This window comes from Chinchilla lanigera, unplaced genomic scaffold (genome assembly GCF_000276665.1).
Source record: "Chinchilla lanigera isolate Chin_1 unplaced genomic scaffold, ChiLan1.0 scaffold00081, whole genome shotgun sequence".
NCBI lineage: Eukaryota > Metazoa > Chordata > Mammalia > Rodentia > Chinchillidae > Chinchilla > Chinchilla lanigera.
Genome location: NW_004955482.1, coordinates 1,424 through 23,787, shown reverse-complemented (window position 1 = coordinate 23,787; position 22,364 = coordinate 1,424). Strand labels below are relative to the sequence as shown.

The window sequence follows — 22,364 nt, the reverse complement described above, 5'->3', positions numbered from 1 at the left end:
AAAAAAAAAACCTGTCCATTGTGTGCCTTCTATTTTACATTGCTCTTAGAATCAGCCACTGATATCTCTTAATTGTTTCTTATGTTGTTTTCCTCCATGTTTCTCAATAATCAGCTTATTTACTGCACTGTGACTTTTCCTAATGATTTCTCAGTATAGAATGTTGTTTTGAATCTTTGATACTCTCCTGCAAACTTCCCCGATCACACAGACACTGTTCTTTCCTGTACCCCATCATCCTCATATAGTCATTTTATGTATTTGATAAGATCAGTCTTCAGTTTTTGCATTATTATGACTATGTAATTTCCCTTTATAGGTAAATCATGGGAAAATTAAATTATTTTTGTTTATAATTTTTCCAGTTATTTTATTTGCCTATTTTATTTTCTTTGCTAATACCAGTGACATATTAAGAATGTGTTTATCATTTACCTCAGACTCTTCTGATGATTTTTCTTTCTTTAGGGGGTGGTGGTGGTGCTGGAAATTAAACTCAGGGTCTCAGGCTTGCTAGGCATGAGACTAGTGAATCATATCCCTGGTATGCTTCTACTACTGAACCATACTGTCAGTCCTCTTTTAAAATGTTTGGGGAACATTTGGCCCAATTAGTAATTCTATCCATTTGTTCTTTTTGGCAAAATCATTCCTAGGACTTTTAACTTGGTCCACATTAGTGTAGTTTTCCTCAAGGCCTCCTGTATAGTTCTTATCTAGGGAGCTCCATTGTGAGCATGTTTTTTTCTATGCTGTCACCCTTTTCTTGCTTTGTCTTGTTGAAGCACTTTCTCCAGTGGCTTCTTATGAAAGGGCACATGTGATACAAACGTTGAGGCCTGTGTGTCTGAAGATGTTTTTATTTTCAGTCGCTGTGTTTTCTTTCTGTTTGTATTGGTGTAAGTCTGTTGCCATTTGTCTGAATTTTTGCTCCATTATGTGAAATGGTTTTGGTTTTGTTTCTCGAAAGGTGTTAAGAGCTGCTTCTTATCCTCCATGTCCTCAAACTTCATGATGATGTTCCTTGTGAGCCTGTTTACATCCATGGTGTAGGTATTCAGTGGGACAGTGGATTCCCAGGAGGACTGGGAACAGTTTTGCAATGTTCTTTGCCATTTCTCTAGCACACAGTGTTTGCCACAAAGTAGGTATTTAGTAATTATTTGTTATATGAGGCTAATAGTCAGAGACTCCTTACAACCTCTTTGTATTATCTTCAGTTTCTTGAGCCTGTTTTGCTTCTGTTGGGCAAAAATTTACAACTTAAAGTCTTTATTCATTGTCAGTTTCTTATATCTACCTCACTTATTTTGCTTTTTCTTCAGTGCTCAGTAAATTGAGAATATTAATACTTGCAATTTTAGTTATATAAAGATTTGATATCTGTCAGGTATGGTGGTACACACCCATAATCCCAGCTGCTCTGGGGGTTGAGGCAAGAGGATCACAAATTCAAATGAAGCCTGGGCAACTCAGATCATGTCTCAAACTAAAACATAAAAAGGACTGGTAATGTAGCTCAGTGTTAGAGTACTTGCCTAGCAGGCATGAGGCTGTAATTCAATCCCTAGTACTTAAAAAAAAATTTTGATGTCCAAAATTAAAAGAAAAATCTTGGGAAATTGCATTTTAAATACAGTTTTATACTGTACCAGGATCATGTTATTATTTATCACATATGACTGTTTTCATTTCCAGGCAATATCTGGGGAATTGATGATCATATAGTATGGCATCAAGAAAACCAAGACAAGTTGCAAAATGTGGCAAAAGGCTATGGATGTAATGCATCTGGACAAATGTGTTCTAAGAGAAACTATGCTTCTTCAATACAGAATCTTCAGAAATGTGGCACACATGGAAAGAGTTTGAAATATATAGGTTTCACTGGCAGTTGTGCTCAAAAGAATCCTAGTAGGTTTCATATACTTGGGGAATCATTCTTCCCTTCTGAATATGAGCAAACTTTTACTGGAATAAAACACTGTGAATGTAATGAATCTAGAAAAACTGTCAATAAGAATGTACAAGGTATGTGCCAACAAGTGTGTAGTAGAGAAAAACCTTTTGAATGCAGCTGCTATGAGAAAGCCTCCAGTAGCAGGTCATACCTTGTAGTACATCAGCGGACTCACACAGAAGAGAACCCCTATGAATGTCATGAATGTGGGAAAGCCTTCAGCACCAAGTCATACCTCACTGTACATAAGAAGACTCACACAGGAGAGAAACTTCACAAATGCAGTGAATGTGAGGAAACATTCAATTTGAATTCACAACTAGGTATATGTCAGAGACTCACACAGTTGAAAATCCACATGAATGCTGTGGAAGAGTCTTCAGTAGAAAAAAACAGCTTGTTTCACATCAGAGGACTCCTTAGGACAGAAACCCTATATGTGTGATGAATGTGGGAAAGCTTTTGGTTTCAAACTACAGATCATACCTCAAAAGAATTCACACAGGAGAGAAAACATATGAGTGCAGAGAATGTCAGAAAGCCTTTAATACAAGTCAAACCTTGTGGTCCATCAGAGAATTCATACAGGGGAGAAGCCCTATGGATGTACTGAATGCAGAAAAACCTTAACATTTAAGTCTCAGCTCATTTAACATCAGGGGGCTCACACAGGAATAAGGTCGTATGGGAATATTCAGTGTGAGAAGGTGTTCAGTTTGAAGTTGCAGCTCACTGTACATCAGAGAAGTCATACAGGAATAAAACCTTATGTATGCAGTGAATGTGGCAAAGCTTTCAGGATCCAGTCATACCTCATGCAGACGCACACAGGAGAGAAACTCCATGAATGCAGTGATTGTGGGAAAGTCTTCAGTTTTAATTCACAACTCATTATATACCAGATAATTCACATAGGAGAGAGCCCCTATCAATGCTACCAATGTGGGAAAGCTTTTAGTTGGAAATATCAGCTCATTTCACACCGGAGGACTCATGCATGGGAAAAGTCTTGTAAGTGCAGTGACTGTGGGAAAGCTTTCGGTTTGAAATCACAGCTAATTATACATCATAGAGCTCATGCAGGAGAGAAGCCATTTGAGTGCAGTGAATGTCAGAAGGCCTTTAGTGTAAAGTCAAACCTCATTGTCTATCAGAGAACTCATACAGGGAAGAAACCCTATGGTTGTAGGGAATGTGGAAAAGCTTTTACATTCAAGTCTCAGCTTATTGTACATCAGTGGGCTCACATGGGTGCAAAGCCCCATGGGTGCAGTGCATGTGGGAAGGCATTCAGTCTAAAGTCACAGCTCATTGTACACCAAAGAAGTCATACTGGAGTAAAGCCACATGGATGCAGTGAGTGTGGCAAAGCCTTTAGGAGCAAGTAATACCTCATTATACACATGCGAATCTACACAGGAGAGAAACCACATGAACACAGTGAATGTGGGAAGTCCTTCAGCTTCAATTCTCATTGTGCATCAGAGAATTCACACAGGAGAAAATATCTATGAATGCAGAGAATGTGGGAAAGCCTTTAATAGGAATGACCAGATCACACCAGAGGACTCATGCAGGACAGAAACCCTATGAGTGTAGTGACTGTGGGAAAACCTTTAGTAGCAAATCATACCTTACCATACACATGAGAACTCATTCCAGAGAGAAATCATACGAATGTAGTGAGTGTGGGAAAGCTTTCATTTGGAAATCACTGCTCACTGTACATGAGAAAACTCATGAAGGACCAAACCCCTATAAATGCAATCAGTGTGAAAAATCCTTCATTGGGAAATTACAACTCCTTGTACATCAAAGAATGTGCACAAGAAAGAAGTCCTATGAATGCAATGAATGTGGAAAAGCCTTCATCAGGAAATCTAGCTTGTTGTACATCAGCGAACCCATTCAGGAGAGAAACCCTATGGATGCAATGAATGTGGGAAAACCTCTCAGAACTCAATTCTCAGTGCACATCAGAGGATACACACAGGAGAGATATCCTGTCAATGCACTGAGTATGGGAAAGCTGTTCTTTGGAAATCACAGCTCATTAAGCATCAGAGAACTCATGTAGATGAGGAACATACTACTGAATTACATATAAGAAACTTAAAAGTCAATTCACAGGAGATGCCAACAATATCACACAGAAGAGAAGTTCTAACAGAATTATCTCTATGTACACCAGAAAATTCACACTGAACAGAAAAAGCCTTATGAATCCATAGTATATGCAAGAAAATCCACAGAAAGCTGTTCTTTACACACAAAACAGTATAAAATATAGGATCCTATAGGTTGAGAAAGCTGTATGAAAGTTTCTGGCAGCAAGTGTTTATTTTTTTTTGAGACAGACCTTGTGTTGCTCAGGCTGGTCCTGAGTACTAGGCACAAGTGATGCTCCTACCTTAGCCCCATAAGTGATTGTGACTACTGGTGTATGCCACTGCATCTGGCCTAAGTCACATTTTTAACAGTTTCTACATGTGAGGACCTACATAAGTGAAGTGAATATAGGCAAATCATATTAATTATATGATAAAATTTATAAAGAGGAAGGTTCATGAAATTGAATATAGAATAGACTCCTTTGACATTGTTTATTAAGTATGAGGAGTTTAATGAGAAAAATTACAGAACCAATGAATGGCAGAATCACTAACTTTATAGCATTTTAGGTGCCAAGAATATATATCTTAGGAGAAAGATATGAGTAATTCTTCACAAATATTCTCATTGTTCTGCTTGTGTCATAATCAGGGAAGACTAAACATTTGCTATAGTAAGATCATGCATGTGTCCCCAGACCTAGATCTTTCCCTAGGTCTGGTTTTATAAATGCTGGTGATAAACCAGATCCAAAGAATCAGCACTAATTTTTAGATTTGTCTAAAGTATGTTTGACCTAAGTTGGGAAATTGTGCAATTACCAGTTGCCATTAAATGAATTGTAAATATATTTATTTAAAAAAAAATTCTTCATCTAGAAATGACATTATTCAGGAAGAATGAATATGTATGAACATGTCATGAGGTAAATCTTCAGTCATAATGATCACCTTATTGTATATCAGAACTTACTCTAAAATTACTTATTTTAACTACTTGGAAAGAGCTTCCTTTAGAAATGATTTTTAAGGGAAATTATTTTGCAAATGTTTCAAATTTCATGAAGAGTGGAGAAAATACTAGAAATAATATTTAAAGTTCTTTTTATGTAACAATCACAGTAATACTATATAGAAAATACTAGAAATAGTATTTAAAGTTCTTTTTATGTAATAATCACAGTAATAATAATGTATTCTCAGACCCACAGAGGCAATTTAGAATATTTTCCTGTTTGTGCTATGTAATATGAATTTTGCATAGGTGGGCATTTTACATATAAATGCCTTATGTAAAACTACTCAGTAGATAATGTTATCTCCTAGTAACACTATATTTTCACTGTATTTTTAACAATTACAGCTTGCTGGTACTGCTTTAGTTATAGAAAGCAATATGGTATACATTTCATGGGTTGGTATATGCTGGAATCTGTTCTGCTTTCACTGGCTAGAACATACTATTTTAAGAGAAGTAACCCTCACAATGTACATGTTCATGATGGAGCCATCACTCAGGGTGCCCTTCTAAGGATGAGGCATGATCACTAAGGATAGCTGAGCTACTCCTCTGAATTTTGAATAGAGTTTTTATGAACAAAACAGTCTGGGCTTTTATCCTACCATAGCATCTTGATGTGATAATTCTGCATAGATTTCCCACAAAAGCTTTAGTTGTTATTTTCTTAACATAATTCATTTTATTTCTTTTAATATGAGTTATTTGACCTCCTTGTACCTTGTTCTTTGTCTGGGTATGTTAGCTGTTTTGTGTATTGCTTATAGCTTAGTAACTTCCTGTTTCAAGAGTAAGCACTAGAGTGAGGTGTATAGGCAGAAGCTTGAAAGACTTTGTGGATATTAGGAAATAGTGGTTTCCTACACAGGAGAAAAGCTTTCAATTCTGTATTCATACCTCATGGCAGGAACTTGGTCTTGGTACAATGGGGTGAAAATAGTTACTAGAATCATATACATACTGAAGCTCTGGAGAAATGAAGTAGTTGCTGCTGAAAAACTCCAAATACAGTAAAAATTCTAGACTGTGGTCATGTGGTGACTGCCTCTGGTGGCCATGGGGATCATGGAGAATAATTTGTTTAAAGTCTCCATTCAAGGGGCCAGAGGTATAGCTCAGCAGTGCAGTGGTCTTCAGAAGTGTGAGGTCTTGAGTTTGATTCCCAGTACCCACAAAAAACCCTTCCATTCAAGATGCCACATTCAGAGCAATAGACTTAAGATGATACTCCTGAAATATTTTTGTGTAGCTGTAGTCTGGATAGAAAATCATAAAGCTGTTTGCTTGCCAAAAGTCATTTTTCTTCACATTGATCACATAATTGTTTACGTGAATGACTATTAATCTGGAAAGAGTAGGGCTGTGGCAGGTAAGACTAGGGCTGTCTGGGAAGGATATGAATATTAAATACTGCAAAAATTTTTGAAACACCTTCCATTTTGTGCTGTTTACCTGAGAAGGGAGTCCTAGCTCTTACTGAAAGAAACTGTTCCTTGAGAAGAAGCTAATAATTTCTGACTGCCTAATCTTTTTGGTGCTCTGTTCATCATATAGAATCCAGCCTCAAGATTCATGGGGTGAAGAAGGATAATTTACCAAAGAGGAACTTTGCATAAAAAAGAATTGCAAATATTTGCTAAAGCAGAAACCCTACAGTCATCCCTCACTATATCGCAGTTCACTTATTGTGGCTTCACTGTATCGTGGGTTTTTAAAAATATATATATATCTAATTCTGTATCATGGAGTTTTTGCTATATTGGGACTTTGTGGTATATAGGTATTTATGTAATATTTGTGATTTTAATTATTTTTGCCTAAGAAATTTAAAACAATATAAAAATATAAAAAGTTAATTCAAAAATATTAAAGGAATATGAAATCAAAATAGAATACAGTATGTATTTCATCAGTGGATGAAGCATCTCTCCTTGTCCACTTTACAGCAAGTACCCATATAGAATTTTACGTTATTAAAATTAAATAGATTTAAAAGTGTAGAAAGTGTTTAAGAGCACATGAAGTGTTTATAAGTGTGGGAAAGGTTAATAAGAGAGTGAGAAAGGTTTATAGGGCTGTGAGAAGGGTTTATAAAGCCTTAAAATATATATAGATAATAAAATAAATACAACATCGCTACTTCATGGATTTTCATGTATTGCAGGGGTCTCTGGAATGTAACTCCCACGATAGGTGAGGGATCACTGTATTTTTGTTGTTGATACACCAAAGAAGATAGAATGAACTGACAAGAGAAAGTCTATTCAGTTCACTACTGCCCCAGGGTTAGATTTGTTTGCCATGTCATGCCATGCAAATCCACACACAGTCTTGACTAGTACTAGAAGGGTTGGCATAATGTCAAGGACAACCATCAAATGGGAAAGATTAATGATTTTAATGATTAATGTTCTTAAAAGAGAAATTTACCAGGTAATTGAAAGTTACCAAAAATAAGTTGATTTACAACTAGTAAATGAAATTAAATCACTGGCTTATAAATTTACCTAGTCCTTCCACCTCTTCCCCCACAAAATGGTTTCAGAGAAACCAATAATTATGAAAAAAAAATCCAGGGAAACTACTGCAACATTATAAGAACTTTGCTTTCAGATATTTAGGGGAAAATTGACTTGAAAGTCATACTTCTGAATGTAGATTTAAAAATTCTTAAAGTGGGGTGAGGGTGTAGCTCAGTGATAGAGCACTTGTCTCACACGTGCAAGGCCCCAGCACCAAAAAGCAAAACAGTTAACAAAACCCCCATATGTCTTAATGCAATTAGCAAACTAATGTGCAGTTGGCAGCAACAAAATATCAATCAGGTTTAGAAGCCTAGTTGTAGTGGGCTTAACATCTCTTAATTACCCATACATTCACTGCATTCATCTTGGCAGTGTGCTCATAAGCTATATTTTTCCACTGTCCTTGTGCTAAGTGAGGTCATGCCACTAAGTTCTAATACACAGAAAAGATGAGGCAGGTGGATTGTGAGTTCTAACCCAGTCTGGGGAACTTAGCAAGAACTTGTCTCAAAATATTTTTTTTAAAAAAAGAGCTGGGGATATAGCTCAATGTGAAGACCCTGGCTTCAATTCCCAGTCTTTATTCCCGAAAATAAAAGGATGTTGAGGTGGAATGGGAAAATTCTTGGGGGAGAGCAACCGCTGGGGAAAGATCCCTTGTATCTTGTAGCCTTTCCTCTTATCTGTAAAATGTGATACTTGGAGATTTGGGAGCCACCTTGGAATTCAAATCCAGCTTGAGCATGGAAGTGCCTGTTAGAATGTGCAGCAGACAAGAGTGACCTAGCTTTCTCATCACTAAGGAGCTGTTACATTAATTCTGCCCCAGACTTCCTGCATCTGAGTCTTTTACACAAAAACAATGAACTCCTATGTTTAAGCCACCTTTTGTTTCTAAAGTGCAAGGAGGGTTAGTTCTATTAGACGTGGTGAACTTGATTCTAAGTGGAACATTTTATTTGGAAGATTTACTATCAGGAAATTTTTACTGTAATTGGCTGCACAAATTACACTCAGAACTTTCACAATGCACTTTGATTTTCTTGGACTTACACTTCTAATCAACTTTTTACATGTAATAATTCAGCTAACTCAGTCACCCAGTCATCCTTTTAAACAAAATACATAAATAAATCAATTTTTCCTGCCCTACGTTGTAGGCAACCAACAACCCTTTTAAGAGGATGAGTCCTCGAAATCAGGTGCCCAGATGCACTAAGAAGCATCAGAAGGTGCACAGTGATGACAGTGTGGGCCACATCAATACTTCCCTCCTTTGCCATGTTCCAGTGCGCTGCTGGGTACCATGAGAACCCAGCAGATCACCCAAGAGGCACACTACATGGCAGAGGCCTTTGTCCCAGGAGCAGTGTGCCATGTTGGAAAGCACACACACACCTCAAAGCCATACAGGCCTCACACCACCCTTTACAGTCAGTGTGTCTAACCTATTGCCTGAACCTCTCCAGTGGGTGTTGTCAGTAGGGGATGACATATCAGAACAACCATCACAACATTACAGCATCATGAATATCAGGTGCTCTGAACATGCCTTCTGGCACATACACCCAGTAAATGATGCTTGTGCTGAGTCCCTGTCCCCCACCTGATACCTGACTGACTGTCAGAGGGGAAGAAGAGATTGGAGCTGGTGAGGAGCCTTCAGTAGAAGAAAAAATCAGTAACAGCAATCCTATCTTTATTTAAAAGTTTGGTATTTTGTTGATTATGGAATCTTTGGCATATATTTTGATTTCTAAAAACGCCACATTGGGCCAGGTGTGGTGACACATACCTGTAATTGTAGCACTGTGGGAGGCTGAAGCAGCTGGATCATAAGTTGGAAATCAGCCTAGGCAACAGTGAGAACCTGTCACAAAGTAAAACTTACCAGAAGTAAAAGGGTAGGGACTGAAACTCAGTGGTAGAGTACTTGGCAAGCACTGAGGTAGCCCTCAGTACTGAAAAAACAAAATGCATCAAATTTTTTTGTGTTTTTAAAAATTTTATTTTAAAGAAAATAAAAAAAACATTAGAAGTGATACACAATTTCCAAACAAGATAAAAGGAAATCAGCAATGGTGGTTATATTGCATGCTGTTATCTTCAAAGTAGTTGTTCAGATTACCAGATATAGGTATGCAAAATTGGTAAAAAAAAAAAAAAATTAAGCATTAACTGTTCCTTTCAGTAAACCAATATAAATTAGTAGTACAATTCTTAGTTATTGCATGTGTGTATATATATATATATATATTTCCCCTTTCTTTCTTTCTTTCTTTCTTTCTTTCTTTCTTTCTTTCTTTCTTTCTTTTTCTTTCTTTCTTTCCTCCTTTCCCTTACCCCAGTTGTTCCTTCCTTTTAAGCAGTTTCTTTCCCTTTCTCAATATCTATTTTACCTTTCAGATTTCATTTACTCTTTCAGTTTCTTACACTAGGGAGACAATATGGTGTTTACACATGCGGGTCTGATTTATTTCACTTATGAGTATGGTCTCTAGTTGCTTCTATTTACCTATAAAAGCCTCCAGTTTACATCACATATTATTTACTTCAATGCCAAGTTTAGGAGAAAAGCAAAGTATTCTGGGATACATGCCCTAGACCTTATATTTTGTTTTGTTTTGTTTTTTCGGTACCGGGAACCAAACTCACAACCTTGCGTTGCCAGGCAGGCGCTATGCCGCTGAGCTAAACCTCCAGCCCCGCCCTGGACCTTATAGATCCAGATCCCAGTGAGGGTTGCTGTGCCCCAGTGGGTGAGGCTGGAATCCAGGTGATGGATAATGCCCCTTCATGGAGGAGGCTTGGATCACAACCCAGAAGAGGGCACTCAGTTCAGGGGAAACCTCAGCTGGAGGTGCCAGCAGAGCCACACATACCTGAGCTTGTGAGCTTGCTGAGTAAGCCAGTCAGGCCCTCAGTCTTATGCGGTAACATAATATTGGGAAACAGTTCAAAAGTGGACCAGCTTTCAAGACTGAGACTAAGGGAATACACCCACAGATAGGAGAATGGGAAGTCAGCTCACCCTTCAAAGACTGTGTGGTCAGCTGAGATACCAAAAAGCCAGGGCTAAGAAAAACAAGATCATGACGATCAAACCCACTGAGGTAAGGGAGTAATGTATTCCAAAACCCAGATGATAAGGGGCAAAATCTAGGTAGCAAGGGACAACTGGTTGCATAGTGTTGTTCCCAAAAAGGTGGAGACTTAATATGGTAATGAAACATGCATGGCATGAAGAGGCATGATGAAGAGCACAGGTACAGGTAAAACCTCACCTCTATGTCTTATGACAAGAACCCAGGTCCCTGCTACTTCAGATGGCATAAGAACTGTACACCTTTGTCCTCTGGAGTTGTCAGCCTGGAGTTCTTGTCTCCCATGGGTTTCTCCTTTGTGTCAAATATAATAAAGCCTTTTTTCTGTACCATGGCATTTCTGATTCTGACAGGGAACACAAGAACCCACAGACAAGGCCTTAGTGACAAGGCCAGCTTGCAACCTTTTGAGCATGGCTGTCACAGCTGAGATGGATTGTTCTAGTCCCCTTTGGGTCACCTCTGGAGGGCAGTTTATATTGAGGATCCTAACTGTTTTCTGCTCCCATCCACATCTGTCTCTTCCAAGAGAGGAAACAGAGGAGTTACTTTCTCAAGCTCGGACATTCCTTCTTGCCTTTGCCAGGATGTCAGGCTTGTTTCCCATGGACACCAGCTCTCTTAATTCTGAAGCCTATGCTGTCTTCCTGTGTTCACAAGTCTTCTATGGAGAAGCACAGAGAAGACTTCATGGGGTGGGGACCCCTCAGGGGAACCTCTGGTGAGGAAGGCGATTTCCTGCAGGTGACAGGGATTCAAGAGAAGCTGGAGTTCCTAGGAGGATGACCGGAATGAGGCCCAGCCTTTGGTGGACCAGGATTAGAAAAATGTGTTCAGGTAAATACAAAGGGGGGTGGATGTGAAAGAACTCCCAGGAAATTTCTGAAAAGGAAAAGTAATGAGGGGGAGCTTATCCGATTTAGACTGTTAAAAAATAATCAATGTAGACAGGAAAAAAATATTGAAGGCAGCACTTTTTGAATTTATCTCAATCCCATGAAGAAAGAATCCTATAATCCCTACTTTATCAGAGAGAAGATACAGACAAGGCCATTAACTTACTTGTCCAAAATCACAGCTAATAAATTAATACACTGGGATCCCACCGTAGGTCGAGTTCAGGAAGGAACAAAACATCTAGGCTTGTGGCTAAGTATGCCTCACAACTCACTGTTGATAGCTGTACTTCCTTTGGAGAACACTGAGAGGAAGAGAGCATAACTATACAAGAGAGCTGGTGACTTAGATTTTGGTACTGCCTTGTATTGCCAAGCGAAACTACCATTAAAAGCGAGTTTTTTGGGGTCGTCTTTATGTACAATATTTATAACTTAAATGTCCAAGTGGTCAAGTCAAGAAAAATCTTGAAGCTGGGTGCAGTCATGGCGCCTGTAGTGCCAGCTACTCAGGAGGCTGAGGGAGAAGAATCACTTGAACCTAGGAGATTGTGGACAGCCTGGGCAACCAAGTGAGATCCCTCTCATCTCAAAAAACAAACAGAAGGTTAACTGGTCTGGTTTCAAAGCTTTGGTAGCCTAGCATGTTCCAGGCCCTGGATTCAACTTCCAGAAATGAAGATAAGATTTTATACCAAATAATTAGAACCACAGAATCTGTTGAGTTCAACAATGTTAATTCAGTGGTGTAGGTACCTGAACATTCTCGCTTCCATCATTCAGTGAAGAGTCCATGGCCCATCTGTGACTGCACCTGGAAGGCCTTGTGGGGAGTGAGCAGTTTGCCGCTGTCGCCTCTGATCTCCCTCCATCCCCTGTATCACGTCGGGGTCACTACGCCGCAGAACAATCTTCCCCTCAACCCTATCATCTTCCACTCTCTTTCCACTCCTACAGAAGAAACTCGAAAATAGAAACCCCCCCAAAAAAACTGTTGTTTTACAGAAGTTATAAAGTATGCAGAGGCAAATTAAAAAAAAAAAAAAAAAGAAAGAAAGAAAATTGAAATGCGTGATGCAAACACCAAACTAAAGTATTTCTATTGCGTCGGCAGCCGTGTGTCTAGAACCTGGTGCTGTAGTTCAACCTCATCTCCGCGCCAGAGCTGCTGACGTGCTCCTGTCCAGACTACGCCAGGGACCGAGCACAGTCGCTGGAACCGAACTAAGCCCATAGGGTTTCTTCCCACACCGTGAGCATTCGGCGCCGTGACGTCAGGGGGGCCACACGGCGTCGTGACGTCAGGGAGGCTGCTCTTCCGGTCTCGCACAGCAGTCTCATGTCCCACTGCGTCCGCGGCCCGGAGCCCAGTGTGGCCCAGACCCTACGCAGGTCCGCGCGACCTCTTCCTGTGACCGCATGGGCAGAAGGGCGTCCCCTAGAACAGGGACCTGCACGACCTCCGCCTGGTGTCACGGGGTTCTGGGGCCCCTGCTCCCCGCAGACTGTGTCGCTGAAGGTGCGCCGGCGCCCGCCAGCCCGCCAGCCAGGGGACGAAGCGGGGTGGGGAAGAGGAGGCGGGGAAAGGGAAGAGAGAAAGATGGAAGGGGAGAAGAGGAGGAGTGGAGAGGAAAGGGGAAGGAGGGGAAGGGCAGAAGAGGAGGGAGAGGCAAGACAGAGAGGAGAGGGAAAAGAAGAGGGAAGAAGGAAGAGTGGGAGGAGGCAGCTGAGCTGTCCAGGGACGCCGCTGGGGCAGGAGGGCGTCTCCGGGAAGTTGGGGAGATCTCTGGAGTCTTGGAGGGGTCTGCAGGGCATGGGGCTGCGCCAGGGGCCTGGGTGTCTGGGGGATGAAGGTGTTTTGAGGTTGCAGTGGGTGTCCCTAGGGGGCTTTGGGTGCCTTCTGGACTGGGCAGGGTGCACAGTGAGGCTCCCAGACCCATCTACCCAGCCAGCTTCTCCATCTGCTGGAGTCAGGCAGGGCACTCCTTAGGAGCCAGTGACCTAACTCAGTGGAGGGGCCTTCCTGCATGGACCCAGCTCTCCCCTTCTTGTTTCAGGCTACTGAGGTGAGGCCTGTAGACAGGAGGACTCTGGGTCCTGGAGGGCAGCCACAACCTCCCGCCAGGAGCAAGCTCAGGACTGAGCAGGTCCTGGCGAGCTCAGGGCCCTTCCTCCCTGTAGCTGTGACACTTGTCCAGCTGGTATTGGCACAGTGTCCTGGATGTGGGGAGGGTCTCTGCCTGATACCTAGGTGGGCGGGCATTTGTCTGGCAGTCACAGGAGCCTTCGCGGTAGACATGAGGTCCCTTTCCCTCGGAGGTCACTGCAGGAGTAAGAGGAACCTAGAGGGGAGTGAGGGAGAGAGGTGAGAGGGAGGAGGAGATGGATGGTGGCAACACCAGGCCCAGGGAACTACAGCCGGCCTCATTCTTAAGAAGGAAACTGGGGAATTGGGAGGAAGCTTGCAGTTGTGTGATTCCAGCGTGCCATGTGCTTTTTCTTGGGGGTCCCCTGGTTAGGTGTCACAGCCTCCAGGAAATGGTCTGGGATGGACAGGGAAGGCTGCAGGTGGGTGGTTCTGACTGCTCTGTGTTGACAAAGGGGCCGACGACCAGGATGCAGAGCTTGCTGACACTGCTGCGGGAGCAGGGGTGCTCCTGCTCACTCACTTCAGAGCTGGTGACCCTGGCAAGCAGGCTGTGCCGGGACCTCCAGGATGACCTTTCCCAGGTGCAGCCTTTGGTGGCAGCTGTTCTGGAAAGCCCTCTTCGTCCATGTTTCCTGGATAATGCAGATGTGACCCTGGTGTGTGCCCGTGTCCTGGTCCAGCAGGGGCAGTCCCAGGTGGCCTGCCAACTTCTAGAGGTAGGACTGGGTAGTCATGATGGGGTGCAGAGAGGTGCAGGACGTGCAGGTGACTTGTGTACTTGGTGAAGACCTGACCCTTCTATGCTCCTGCATGCCCCCTGCCCCTCCTGGCTCTTTCCTTAGTGGATAGTCAGAGGCCTTGTCACTTGTCATCCCTTTGCCCTCCAGCGAGGGATGCTGAGGTTCTGCTCCTGCAGGGAGGGATACACACACACACTGGATCACAGTGGGCTTGATTCTCAGCTGTCAGAGTAAGGAAGTGAAAGGGACAGGGCAGTGGAGATGGCTGCATCAGGGCCCAGAGCTGGCGGGAGGCTGAGAGGTCAGAGCCCAGCCATACTGGGCCTTGCTGGAGTTGCAAAAGAAGGCTGAATGCTCCTCAGAGCCTTCCTGGCCAACGAGGGTCTGCAGACATAGGCATCGGGGGCAGAGTGGTGCTGCAGAGGTAGAGTTGAGTGAATGGAGGGACGTAGATCACAGGGAAGGCAACACTGAGTATCCTGGGTCATTGGCAGGGTCCAGCTAAGGTGTTGAGTGAGCAAACTGTCACTAGGAACCAATAGGGACCCCTTCATTCCCTATGACACAGGTTGGGGGAAGCGTGCTGAATATGAGATGCAGGCTGTTCACTTAAGATTAGGTTAGACAATGGCCCTTCTAGGAGTCAGAACCCTGTGGCTCTGACCATGGGCCCCGTGCTCTGTGGCCAAAGTCATATCATCAGGCTTTTCCATGCCTGGTTCTTCTTTTCTGCAAGGTGCACCTGAGAACTATGCTCACATGTTTCTCAAGAGGCTTGGAGGGTTCAAATGTGGGTTCAGGGGCTTCTGATGTGTTCATGGCTGACAGGTAGTACTGTCCTGGTCTGGGTGGTGACTGACCTACCCAAGTCAGATCCTAAAGACTCCAATGCTGGGCCATGCTGACACTGTCCACCAGTGAGCTCTCCCAGACTCAGCCCTTCCCAAGGGCCTGTACCTTCTGAGGCTGGGGTGGAAGAAACAGGTCCCCATGACACTCTAGGGTGGGAAAGGATGGCCAAGTCTTAGCAGCCTCTCCTTACAGGGGTGCCAGGTGCCAAGAGGCAGTCAGGAGCTGGTGCAGCTCTGGAATGACATCCACTACCACCTGGCCAGGAGGAGGCTGGGTGTGGCCACGCTAACCCCAGTGCAGAAATTCCTCTGCAGGAAGAGGTACTCTAGTGTGTGCTGGTCTTGGGAGTTCCTGAGGGTTGAATGTAGCATCTCAGACCCAGAAGGGTGGAGGTGAGGTAGAGGCAAGGCAGGAAGTCACATCCATAGTCAGTCAGCATGTGACGCAGCATGGCTTCAGTGCTTGTTGCATCCTTGCCATGTACAGTGAGGCACATCCCACCTGCCACCTCAGCCGGGTGGAGGCTGGAAACCAGTGCCCTTATGCAGAGCACTGAGGCTGAGGCCCAGGCTGGGCATCCTCACGTCCCTTCCTCTTCCCATCTGCACCTATCCTGGCTGGGCAAGGGGTCCTGGATCACCAAGTCCCACTTAGGAGCTGATAACACTCAGAAGCAATGAAGGTAAGTGTGTTCCAGGTACTAGAGAGTGCTCAGAGGAGTGCCTGGTGCAGGAGGCACTAAATCACTTTTTGTTGTCACTGGTTTGAGACAGGGTCTCCTTGTGTAGTTCAGGCTGGCCTTGAACTCATTTCATAGCCCAGGCTGGCCTCAAACAGGAGGTGCTCTTCCTGTTTCAGCCTCCTGAGTGCTAGGATTACAGGCATGCACCACCACACCCTGCCTAGGTAACTACCAATGGCAATCATTGCCGCCACAACCAGACGGTGGATGTTACACTATTTGTAAATACCATTCATCGTTGAGCAAATTGAGGCACAAAAAGCGTGGGGCCACGTACCTCAGGTTTCACAGGTGAAGCGAGGCCAGGATTCCAGCCAATGCTGGAACCATGGAGGCTTGGTCTTTGCTGGGAAGGCTGGGAATGACAGGCTGCAGTCATGCTCTGAGCTCCAACCACCATGGTGGGACGGGTTCCTGAGCCAAAGTTATGGTTGCTGCAGTCCTGGGTTTCTCTTGGGACCTGAGAGATTTTCTTACGTGGTGCCCACTCAGTAGTGATAATGTGAGCCTGGCCCTCAGGAAGCCAGCCATGGATCAACCATGATTTTGGCATGCCGTCCATCATGCTCTTTCCTGATACCACCAGCTCCCAGAGCACAGCTTGGCAGAAGCTGCAACTCAAGCACCAGCAAGCATGGTGCTATCTTCTCCTGTGTGCTAGTGCTGGGACAGAAATTAAACCCTGCTTTCCTGGAGGGGACGTTGGACAGGAGACAAGAAAGAACATGGGTTCCCTCCTATTGTGCCCTGTAGAGAACCTATCCAGAAGAGGGCTGGATAGGGCTGGATCTTAGCTGTGGTGAGGGGGCTGCTTCAGACCAGATAGTCATTGCGGGCCTGTCCCAGCCTAGAGGAGCGTCCTTAGTGGGGTATCTGCCCTCTGAGCAGGTGTCCAGCGGAGAGATGGCAGAGCTCTGGGGGAAAAGGCACCTGGTGTCATGGAGCAGATGGCAGACACCGGGGAGGACAATGTGTGCACCAGCCTCGACACATGTAGGCATGGTCCTGTGGTGTCAAAGGCAGGTGGTGGTGGGGTTTGCCTGCCCAGTTGGCAGCAGGATGTTGGGCATGGCCCGGAGCTCCTTACTGGCTGCCCTTGGGGCACAAGGTGGAGGTGCTTGTGGGAAGTGGGGCAGGACTTAGTTGTGGTTTGAGGGTGGAAGGGTTATGGAGACCTGCTGCAGGGTGACATAGGACTCCAGGGTGCCCCATGCTTAGGAACCACCAGGAGTGGGGTGCTTTCTTCCCAGGGTGTACAGGCTGGAGGTGGGTCTGGGAGTTGGTATGGTCTCCATTTGGGAAGTAAACAATGTAAGAAGTACTTGAGGCAGCTGGATCTCAAGTCTTCACAGACAAGTGAATATCATATTTTATGAAAAGATCAGATTTTTCATCAGATGAAAAAAAAAAAAATCATGTGACCATCCTGAACGTTCTCCGGCCCAGCATCAGCAGTTTAACCCCTGTCTCTGTGTTGGCAGGTGATTGGGACTGAAATCCCTGCAGGGCATGGAGAGGACAGGCATCACTGTGGCTTCCTGGTTGAGGGCCTGGCCACTGGAGCTGAATCATGGCGGGGAGCTGAGAAACAGAAGGCTGGACATTGGCCTTAGATGTGGGTTAGGGTTAGGGGACTGGGAGGTCCTGGAGGGGACACCAATCCCCAACAGGGCCCAGAGAGAGGCTGTCACACTCCCTGCTGCCCAGTGAGCGCCACAGTGGATGCTGTTCTGGGAAAGGCCAAGAGTCTCTCCTTCCTGAGGTGCCAGGCCCTGAACAAGAAGCAGGTGGGGGTCCTGTTCTGAAACCTCTGCCTCACGTCCTCCAGGAACCCACCACCCACTGCTCTCAGTCCTGAAGCCCCCAAGAGCCGGAACTTTCCCAGGGAGGTTTGCCAGCGGCTGTGGGACTTTGTCTCGACCATGAACAGCAACCCCAGCAAGGCCGAGTGGGTGAGAAGGGCTAGAGCCCACCTGGGGGGTTGCCTTACCCTAGGAAGCCTCCCTGGGTTTTTCTTCCCTCTCCCTCCCCTCCCTTCAGGCACCACAGCCCACTCAGTCTTTCCCTTGGGCATACTGATGGTCTCTACCTCCTCAGCTTGTCCTCGTTCCCACCCTGGCTGGTTCTCAGGACTCCAGTGCCTCAGCTGGGGTCCCACACCTAGGGTCACTCAGGCAAGGGAAGAGACTATGTCAGGACAGCCATGGCCTCTGTACCTTCAGGGGCTCAGGTGTTTACAGCCTGGCCTTTTCTGGTTCAGGATCCTGGGTGCTCAGAGGTGGAGTCAGCTCTGAGGCAGGATGGTGTATCCTGTCCCTGGGAACCACATACTGTTTCTGCAGCCTCCCCGGCCTGAGTCGGGGACAGTCCTTTTCCCAGCACACTGGTGCTCTGACTGGATCACTGCTCTCTGGCGAGGGCCTGGGCTGGGTCAGCCTCCCCTTTTCATGGTGGACTTCAGCTGTGACTCACAGCTGGAAGGTTTGTTGTTTTGGGACAGGAGAATCTGGCTTTGGAGACAGGCTTGACCACTGGGCAAGTGTACAACTGGTTTGCCAACCACCGACGGCGCCAGAGGCTCCTTCTCCAGCGAGGAGAGCAAGCCCAGCACGTGGTACCTGGAGCCCCCAGGGCAAGGGAGCGGGGCCTTGGGCCTCTGCCACCTTCAGACCGTCCTTGCATTAGCTCTGGGTTACTGAGCAGGCCCCGAAGGTCCGGTGAGTGGCAAGGGCCCAGTCCTCTGTGGTGGGGCTGATTTCTGGGGTGATTGGCTTGATTCAGGATCCCCCATGGGGCCAGGGATACCCCTGCATACCAGATTATAGGCTGCATACAGCGGCATCACATGGCTGGGGTGTCAATAGTGAGTGGATTTGGGAGCGAACCAGACTCCAGGACCATAATTGTGCACTGTTGGTTCAGGTCAATGTCAGACTGAGGTTGACAGAAAGAATAAAGGGGTAACCAGCGGCCCCTCTTCACAGCCAGGGAGCTGCTTTTGGGCAGGAACCAAAGACTTGAATCCTCACTAAGCTTTCTCTCCTTTGATCTGCTTCTGGAAGGCTATGAGGAAAGTGGGCCTCCACAATCCTCAGACACCATCGCAGGACCGTGGGGGCCAAGGACCACAGACCCAGACTTTCCTGAGGCCAGCATGGCCTCAAAGCCACTGGTGGCCAGGTACTGCTGTGGGCAAATGTCACCTGTTCAGTTCCCTCCTTCCTTAGGTGGAGACCAGGGTGTTCAATGGGCCTGGTGTGCCTGGTTGACCCTGGGACCAGGTCAGTGACTTAGGTGGCCCTAAGAGTGGCGAAATCACCAGCAAGGAAGCTAGCATTGGGGGAATCTGGTGCTCTTGACTTCCTGTGTTTAGGAGAATGGGCAGGGACAGGAGGAAACACATGCAGGCCAGGCTGCCACCTAGAGACCACCTAGAAACCTCAGCCCCTGTTTATGTCTGGAGTTTCCTCAGTTTGATGTTTCCTGGAGTTAGCAGTAGCCAGCCTCATAGAGTCCCTACTGCACACCAGCACCCTGTGAGTGCTCTCTGCACTTCACTCACCTGTCATGAGGCTGGTATAAGGGCAGGGAGGAGCAGGATGGCCGAGCACCTCAGGGTGGGCCCATCTGGCCATTGTTTCCTTTCTTTCTCTTCTTCCTTTTTGCATGTACTATTCTGACATCAGGGGCTCATGACACCACCTGGTTGTGGACACCACCCAGCTGTGTGACTACAGGCAGGTTCCCTTGACCTCTTACCTATGAAAGAGATGTCATGACAGGATATACTGTGGGGGTGCAGCCAGGGCTAAGGGACATCTGGGAGCCCGTCTGACACACAGAACATATATGGAACATTATTCATTAAGTCATTATCAGCTTGTTTCCTATTGCCTAACATTACCCATTACCATTCACTCAGTTTTCAACACTGCATAGGTCACTGTAAAATATACCTGGTGGTATATTTTACAGCTAGGGTAATGGTCTTTCTAGGTGTCTCTAGGTCCAGGCCTGCTGTCCCTGCAGCTACAGGGGCTCAGCAGGTCCAGGCAGTGTGACTAGCATACTGGGTGCCACATCCTTCTGTGGAGGTCGGGTGGGTCCTGCAGGCCTCTCTGCTGGCCCAAGGGAGCCTCTGTCCGTTCAGAGATGTGGTCCACTGTGTCTCCCAGGTCTCTGCAAAGAGGTGAGATGTACCAGGAGGGACCTGGCCATGATCCCACTGCTCTGGCTCCCGTCTGCCCTGGCCCTAGCCTCTGCCCTCTGGCTGCTCGTAACAATATGCTGGACCCTGCGCTGGCGGCCCCTGAGTCATGGTTGATGTCCCTTGCACTGGACTCCTCTAAGGAAGTTTGCTTCCAGGCTAGGCCGGTAGTCCACAGTCTTGGGCTGGGCTCCAGAATGCAGCCTACAGATGCCACTGTAGCTGTGTCTACAGCCGTCCTCAGTGACCAGCACCCTGCAGGTAGGTCAGGTGCACAAACAGGAGACAGCGTCAAACGCCATGGCCCTCGGGTCTCCTACGCGGGTGCAAGTGGGGGTGGGCTGGGGGCTCTGCCTAAATTTGTGATGCTTGATAAGACTTGGAACAGAGACCTCCTATAAACATCCCAGATTATTCTCACATATTTTACTTCGAAAAAAGCTGGAAAAGACATGAACCTGAAAGGACAGCAAGGGAAGAATTAAAGTGGGAGAAAATAACTGGTCTCCTGTGCCCCTCTGCTGTCACCCCCTCTCTGGGGACACCTGTTTTGTGAGGAGGGCCAAGTTCTATTCCCTTGGCCCAGAGTGGAAAAGTCTTTTATTTCTTTCTTAGTCATTGTTACAGCTGTGCCTTTAAAGTATGTGCCATTGTTGGTGCCTTTAAAATATGTGCTTCAATACGCATTTGTGTGTCTGGGGGCTGGGGATTTAGCTCAGTGGCACAGCGCCTGCCTGGCAAGCACAAGGTCATGAGATCGGTTCCCGGTACCGGAAAAAACAAACAAACAAACAAACAAACAAAAACAAGTTCAGGAGCATTTGTGTGTCTGACACTATCATGTACTTGTTTGTCTGAATATTACACTGACTATTTTACACTAGTGCAAGGCATGTTGGCTCTACTTGCATTTTCTGGTCTCCTTGGGTATGTGCATCTTTTCTTTGCAGCTTTTTTTTTTCTTGAAATCTCTCATTGCCTTTATTTTTCTTACCTCATCTACTTTTATCACATCCACCACCTCCCAGCATTTCCAATCTGCCTGCCTTCTGGATGTGCGGGAGCCCCCTCCCCTCCAGATGATGGATGACACCTACAGCCTACTCTCAATGCAAACTTCAGGGCTCCCACAATCTGCCTCCTGCAAGAGACCTGCTGGGAAAGGCTCCCCACACCTGCTGCAGTCCCAGAACCCGGCCTGCAGACCCCACGGCCCCTCCCCCTCACCATGTGTCCCTTCCAGAGTTGTCAGACCCAGGGCCACGGCTGATAGCACAGGAGTGGCTGGTACGCGTTTCCCCAGGGCTTGGACGGAGGGCACTGTGTGCGCACAGCCATCAATGCCGTGTTGGGAACAGCAGGGTGAGGGACGCAATGTGACGGGAGTGCTACTGCAGACCCTGGGGACCAGAAGGGGCAGCCAGCATCCCGCACACAGACCAAAGACGCCCCGGCAATGCCCAGCCCTAACCAACCCGATGCATCAACAGGAAACTGCGTCAAAGGCTCTGAGGCAGGAGTGCACTTGGTGGGCCAGCACAAAGCCTGCCCGGTGGCTACAGGCACAGGGCCATGGCTGTGAGAAGACTGTGCAGCTTCTGCTCCAAATGTGACGGTCGTCCCACACACCTCCAAGCTGGGCAACATCATCGAATTCACCCTCTGACTGTTGAATGGTGGTTATTGGGGTGCTCAGTGCCCGGAGGCAGGGCACACTGCTGGGAGGGAGGAGTCAAGGGTGACTCCAAGGAGACCCAAGAGGACTCACAGGGCAGACTGAGGTGCAGAACCAAGCACCCCACTCTAGGCACACAGAGCCCACATGCTTGCAGATATCTGCAAAAGTCTGAACGTGTGTCTACCGCCACTCACACTGAAGCCACACCCCTGTGAGGGGTGGGGCCTGTGGGAGCTGCTACATCGGGAGGGCAGGGCTTTCATGGATGGCACTAGTGCCATTTTCATTTATTACTTTCTTTCTCTGTAGCCCAGACTGGCCTGGAACTCATAGCCATCCTCCTGCCTCAGCCTGCTGAATACTGGGATGACAGGAGTGTGCC

General features: G+C 46.2%; 2 protein-coding genes across 2 annotated transcripts in view; both read left to right on the top strand.

The window, feature by feature from the left end:
- Znf268 (zinc finger protein 268) overlaps positions 1–6,779 on the top strand; it is a 21,738-nt gene extending 14,959 nt beyond the window's left edge. The window contains 8 exon segments of the mRNA XM_013503577.1: positions 1,699–2,295; positions 2,298–2,375; positions 2,378–2,444; positions 2,446–2,507; positions 2,510–3,428; positions 3,430–3,513; positions 3,515–3,840; positions 3,843–6,779. Of these exon segments, the coding sequence (XP_013359031.1) occupies positions 1,699–2,295; positions 2,298–2,375; positions 2,378–2,444; positions 2,446–2,507; positions 2,510–3,428; positions 3,430–3,513; positions 3,515–3,840; positions 3,843–4,165 (2,456 nt within the window). The 3' untranslated portion in view covers positions 4,166–6,779.
- Positions 6,780–14,230: 7,451 nt separating this feature from the next.
- Positions 14,231–20,705, top strand: Anhx (anomalous homeobox). The gene is made up of 6 exons (XM_005403232.1): positions 14,231–14,479; positions 15,548–15,675; positions 17,926–18,049; positions 18,598–18,814; positions 19,160–19,277; positions 20,273–20,705. Exons 1-6 carry the CDS (start codon positions 14,231–14,233, stop codon positions 20,703–20,705), a joined length of 1,269 nt encoding a protein of 422 aa, XP_005403289.1.
- Positions 20,706–22,364: the final 1,659 nt, after the last annotated feature.

Excerpts from the sequence above, each read along its gene's own strand:
- Anhx (XM_005403232.1), top strand. The coding sequence starts at position 14,231 with ATGCAGAGCTTGCTGACACTGCTGCGGGAGCAGGGGTGCTCCTGCTCA. Across the intron at positions 14,480-15,547 it reads TGGCCTGCCAACTTCTAGAG|GGGTGCCAGGTGCCAAGAGG; the intron begins GTAGGACTGGGT and ends CTCTCCTTACAG. Across the intron at positions 18,815-19,159 it reads GAGCAGGCCCCGAAGGTCCG|GCTATGAGGAAAGTGGGCCT; the intron begins GTGAGTGGCAAG and ends TGCTTCTGGAAG.